This window comes from Hydra vulgaris, chromosome 10, assembly GCF_038396675.1.
Source record: "Hydra vulgaris chromosome 10, alternate assembly HydraT2T_AEP".
In the NCBI taxonomy this organism is placed as follows: domain Eukaryota; kingdom Metazoa; phylum Cnidaria; class Hydrozoa; order Anthoathecata; family Hydridae; genus Hydra; species Hydra vulgaris.
The window spans coordinates 39,358,050-39,364,176 of record NC_088929.1 but is presented as its reverse complement, the minus strand read 5'-3'; the positions used below and the strand labels follow the sequence as shown (position 1 = coordinate 39,364,176).

General features: G+C 28.5%; 1 protein-coding gene across 1 annotated transcript; it reads left to right on the top strand.

Moving 5' to 3' along the window:
* Positions 1-2,586: 2,586 nt before the first annotated feature.
* On the top strand, positions 2,587-5,777 carry LOC136086337 (uncharacterized). Its single transcript, XM_065808632.1, has 6 exons — positions 2,587-2,616; positions 3,177-3,326; positions 3,813-4,323; positions 4,460-4,861; positions 4,957-5,265; positions 5,458-5,777. Exons 1-6 carry the CDS (start codon positions 2,587-2,589, stop codon positions 5,775-5,777), a joined length of 1,722 nt encoding a protein of 573 aa, XP_065664704.1.
* The last annotated feature ends 350 nt before the right edge of the window (positions 5,778-6,127 follow it).

Here is a 6,127-nt window from a genome sequence, read left to right as displayed (position 1 = left end):
AATTCTTTGACTTTCAAACCTGCATTTCTTTGTGGGACACTGCAGTGTCCCATGCATGCAAGATTGGTTTTTGACAACATTTCAACTTGCATCAGGTAATTGTTTGCAAATAATATACTCAAGATCTATATTCAAATAACTATTATATTATCCTAATAATACTTCTATTTGCACAAATCTTAATCTTCTTTCTATAAAGAAAGATAAACATTATTCCTGGTACTTACATACTTGCTTGCCATTCTCTATATTAATATAAAATATTTTCACACATTATAAACGTAACGCAATTTATTGGCGATTAAAAATTTTTTTTTTAGTTTTTTTTTTAAAGTTTTTTTTTTTAGTTTCCAGCCTTCAAATTAATTCCCATGCAGATCCAACAGGAAACCCACGTGGGATTTCCCATGTGTGTAAATACCATATGGGATTACCCAGATGGGTTTAAAGTGACAAATTACAAATACGTTTACCACATGGGAAAATCCGTCCCACGTAAATCCCATCAATCCCACACGGAACCCACGCGGAACCCATGTGGGACGCGGTTTTATTTTTCACTGGGTTAGATGAAGTTTTGGAAACCTTAAACGAAGAAGAAAGTAGCAATTTAGAAATGTTATCAAAATGAGGTTGTGATGGCTCACAGCAGCAAACATTTAAACAAAAATTTCAAAATAGTACAGATAGTGACTCTAACATTTTTCAAAGTTCATTTGTGCTTCTACGGCTTATATGTCATATTGGTAGCCAGAAGATTATTTGGCAAAACCCTGTGCCCTCTTCTACAAGATATTGTCGCCCAATTCGAATTCGTTTTATCCATGAAACTAAAGACATAAAAAATGAAGAAATCTGCTATGTAGAAGATCAAATAAAAAACTTAAAAAAAACTGAAATATCGAAGTTTTTAGGTGGTATTATACATATAAAGCATACCTTGGTATTTACAATGGTTGATGCAAAAGTATGCAATGCTGCAACCAACACGACATCTACTATGAGGTGCTATATATGTGGATTAACATCAAAAGACTTTAATAATTTAGCCATAAAAAAAAAAAAGATAATCCAGATGCCCTTAAATTTGGTTTATCGATTTTGCATACAAGGATTAGGTTTTTTGAATCTTTACTACATTTATCATACCACATTCCCATAAAAAAAAGGCAAGCGAGAACACAAGATGATAAAATAATTGTAGCTGAAACAAAAAAAAAACATTCAAAACAAATTCAAAGAGAAAATGGGGCTGCTGGTGGATATTCCAACTGCAGGTTTTGGGAATACTAATGATGGCAGTACATCAAGAAGATTTTTCTCAGATCCTCAAACCTCATCCTGCATTACAGGAGTTAACATTGGACTTATTAAAAATTGTAGTATCATTTTGGAAACCTTGTCAAGTGGATATAAAATAGATATCAAAAAATTTGAAAAGTTTGCAGAACTGATAGCAGAACTTTATGTTGAAATTTATGGATGGTATCCAATGACTCCTACAATGCACAAGATATTGAGACATGGTGCCACAATAATTGATCAGGCTATATTGCCTATTGGTTAATTAGCGGAAGAGGCGGCTGAGGTTCGAAACAAGCACATCCGTGATTATAAACAGAATTTCTCGAGGAAATTTTTAAGAGAAGTTTGTAATAGAGATGTCATAAACAGCCCGGTGGGCACAAGACGTAAAAAAGACGTCTTTTAAACGTCTATTGAACGTTTTGGACGTCTTTTGAACGTTCAAAAGACGTCTTATTTAGGTACTGTGCCCACTGGGAGACTTCTGTTAAGTTCCGATCCTTTGTTGAGCAGTGTCAGAAAGAGACTCAAGAATAAAAGAAATGCTATTTCCAGTGAGGCATTAGAGTTCTTGCAACCAGAAACATTGAACAAACTACAACAATATGAAGAAGAGGCATCTAGCGAAAAAGAATCAGACAAATGTTTATTTTTTATCGTTTTTTAAGTAAATTTTTTTATTTTATGTTGTTTTTATCTTTATAGTAGGGTTTATTTCACCTTTATAGTATGTGTATTTGTATATTTCCTTTTGTTTAAATTGTTTGTATTTGCATCACTTTTTTTAAACATTTTTACTCTTAAGGCATTTAATGTTTTAATTGAAGTTTAACAGTTTATATTGTTGTTTAGTTTTTTTTTTAATTTTTTTTTAACTTCTTTTTGTATGGTTTATATGCAAAAGTGTGTTTTGAGTAAAAAAAAACCTGCATAATTATTTTAAATATTATATTATGATTTTAAACTGCTTTTCATTGTTTATCTAATTGTTAAAAGCCATAAAATAATTTTGATCAACTTTTTGCCATAAATACTCCACTGTGCGTCGATTGTAATAATATTAGTAAATGTGATTCTAAATATACACCTGTGGGTTTTCGGAAATATAAAATACACATTACAGACTATCTGTCTGTAGAAAAATTATCGTTAATTGTTCGTTGCACTTATTGCATGTCAGACGTCAGTTAACAACAGTTGCATACACAATAGACAATAGTTACAGACTCTATTTGTTTCTTAAATTATAAGTTAACAAGTGAATAGTGTTAAAATTTAAAAATGGAAGAAGATCGTCATAAATTAAAGCGAGTTTATATGAGTGGTGCAGATAAATGAAAATTGGCAAAATAAAAAGATAAAAAAAATACGGAAATAATTTCAAAAACTAGGCGAATGACAGAGTTTTTCATAACACAGCCCAACACAACTTCTTCTTCTTCTTCTGAGTTTTTTTCTGAGTTTTCTTCTTCTTCTAGTTCAAAGTTTTAAAATTACTATTCAAAGAATAAATATTACTTTTAATAATATATACTTTTTATTTTTTATATTTAATAGCATATAATAATAATAAAATATATGCAGGTTAGGTAGTTTAAATAATAAATATTACAATTAATATTTTTTTTCATGTATACATACTATACTATACTTATCTTTTCAAATTTACCTTTACTAATTAAAATTGTTTAAAATCGAAAAAAATTATACGTATATTGGCCACTTAGGTATATAAATATATACCTAAGTGGCCAATATACTATAATTTTTTAAAATAATATTAATTAAAAAAAATAAATAATAAAAATCAAACGCATTAATACAAGTTTTAATACTAATTTAAAAAAGTCTTAATATTTTTTTTATTTCAGTCATATCAAATTGCTCTACCGCCTCAACTAGTAACTATTGCCGAAAACCCTTCACCTCAAAATATTGTTGAAGAAACAAATGAAAGCTTAAATTTAGATATAGGATTATGGCCTGAAAATATGACAGGATTAATAGATTATTGGGCAAAAGTAGGAAGTTCAAATTTACAAAATTGTAATAAAGAATTACACAGGTCAACAAAAAATTTTTTTTTTTCTGGTGCCGAGCAAACAATTTGTTTTTTGTATAATACTATAAAAAAAACAAAAAAAAATCTCATTTTGATTTCAAATATGTAACTCTTTTTTTACCATCAGGTCAAGTTGTAAAGATATTTAGGTTCAAATCTTAAGTATTTAGGGTAAAGTCCCTAATATTGTCGAAAAAAAAGTTATTCAAAAGTATGTCAACCTGGGTCTCAAAAGAAGCGTATTTTCATAGAGATTTTTAAAATGTTATTCATTTGTAATAAAATAAGTATTTTGTGTATTTTTGGTGAATAACATTCTGTTGACTTTTTTTTAAGAGTCTTTAGCATTTTTTTTACATAATTTTTTTGCCAATAAATTTTAAGGAAAAATATTTATGTTTTCTAAAATAAATCTGTGTTATTTATACAAAAATCAAAAAAACAGTTTGATGTGAAGTTTACTCGTAAATGTAATAAATCATTGTTTGAGCGAAAAACTGCTAACGGAGAAATAATTAAGCGTTCATGGTTATGTTTTTCACCACTCAAAAGTAGTATTTTTTGTTTTGTTTGTAAATTAATGTCCAAAACACGCAGTCAATTTACTCATGATGGTTTCTATGACTGGAAGCATGCAAATAATCGATTAATAAGTCATGAAACTTCCAAAGATCATTTAAATTCTGTGATAAATTTAGCTGTTCGTTCAAAAGAATTAGGCCGTATTAACAATGAACTTATAAAACAAAGTGAAGATGTAAAGAGTTACTGGCGTAATATAATCAAGAGACTCGTAAGTGTTATAACATTTATATGTGAACGAGGTTTAGCATTACGTGGTAAAAATGAAATTGTCGGTTCGTCTAAAAATGGTAACTATCTTGGAATTCTAGAGCTATTCGCTGAGTATGATAATTTTCTTAAACAGCATATTGAAAATCATGCAAATCGTGGAAGTGGGCACACTATTTATCTTCTACTATCTGTGAAGAATTAATAGAAATAATGGGAAATAATGTTTTGTATGAAATAATTCTCGTATAAAATTATCTAAATATTTTTCAATTTCAATATATTCAACACCTGATGAAGGTCATATAGATCAATTAACATTAGTTTTTAGATATATTGAAAAAGATACACCAGTGGAAAGATTTTTGGTATTTATGCCAAACCAAGGCCATAAAGCTCAAGATATGTATGATTTAATAAACTTTTTAAATAAATATGACTTAAACATAAAAAATTGTAGAGGCCAATCGTATGATAATGCTTCTGCAATGAGTGGGAAGTATAATGGTCTCCAATCAAAAATTCTGAAAAATAATAAACTAGCTTTCTGGATTCCATGTGCTACACATTCCCTAAATTTGGTAGGAAAAGCAGCAGCCGAGTGCTGTACTGCTGCTGTAGAATTTTTTGACTTTTTAGAGCAGTTATATTTATTTTTTACGGCATCAACAAAACGTTATGAACTACTGGTTAAAGCTCTAAGTTTATAAAATACCAAAACCTTATCCATGTACCACAACGAGTTAATACTACACGCTGGTCATGTAGATCTGATGCAACAAAAGCTTTTATACTAGGCTATAAACAATTTAAAAGTACTCTAATTCAAATAGCCGATGACTTTGAACAAACAACAAAAACGCGTTGCGATGCAAATTGTTCATACAACAAGTTGTGCACACTTGAAACTGGAATTTACACGGTTTTTTGGAATAATATCCTTGAAAGAGTAGATAAAACTAATAAATTACTGCAAGATGCGACATTACACCTTAATACTGCAATAACTGCTATTAAGTCTTTAAAGAATTTTGTTCAAGCTAAACGTGATAACTTTGATCAATATGAAAAACAAGGAGCAGAAACAACAGATTATTTGAAACACCGTAAACGGCAAAGAAATATCCGTTTAAATACAATAGATTTTTATGAAACACCCGAGGGAGATTTAACTTCTTCTTAAAAATTCAAAATTCAAAATTTTTTACCTGTAATTAATACGTTTATTTCTAACTTGGATAAACGATTGCCTGCTTATGAATTGGTATACCAACGATTTGGCTTTCTTCGAAAAATAGAACAACTAAGTAACCAAGAAATTGAAAATGAAGCAATTAAACTTGTTAAAATTTACCAGGATGATATTGATGAACACTTAGGAAACGAACTTATTCAATTTAAAGAATTTTATAAACATTTTAAAAATGAAAGCAGTGAATTTGAAATAGTTCATCGTATTTATCTTGTTATTATGATTACAAACAGCAGTAGTGAAAGATCATTCTCTAATTTAAAGCACATAAAAAATAGATTGCGTACTTCTATGGACGGAGACAAGCTTAATCAACTAGCGATAATGAGCTCTGAGTCTGATATTTTAAGAAAACTTGATTTTTAAAACGTTATTGATAAGTTTGTACAAATAAAATTAAGAAAAGTTCCCGGCATTTAGTTATTACTTGACATGATTATTTTTATTATTTTTATTTATTATTTTTCATTTAATTACATACACTGAATATTATGATAATATTACTTAATATACTAGTTACAGTAGCTAGTATACTAAGTAATATTATCATAATATCGAGTATAACTAGTAACTAGTTATACTCGATTTGATTGTTTTTATAATTATTTATTATTAAATAGTAGTTAATTGTTACTAGTGTTACTACTACTTAACATAAAAATAAATATTATTCAATAAGTAAAAAAATATATTTCCTTATTTATTTATAAGGGGCC

Coding starts and splice junctions, on each gene's coding strand:
- LOC136086337 (XM_065808632.1), top strand. CDS start 2,587: ATGGAAGAAGATCGTCATAAATTAAAGCGA. Junction 2,617..3,176: donor ATCGTCATAAATTAAAGCGA/GTTTATATGAGT, acceptor TTTTTATTTCAG/TCATATCAAATTGCTCTACC. Junction 3,327..3,812: donor TAATAGATTATTGGGCAAAA/GTAGGAAGTTCA, acceptor TCAAAAAAACAG/TTTGATGTGAAGTTTACTCG.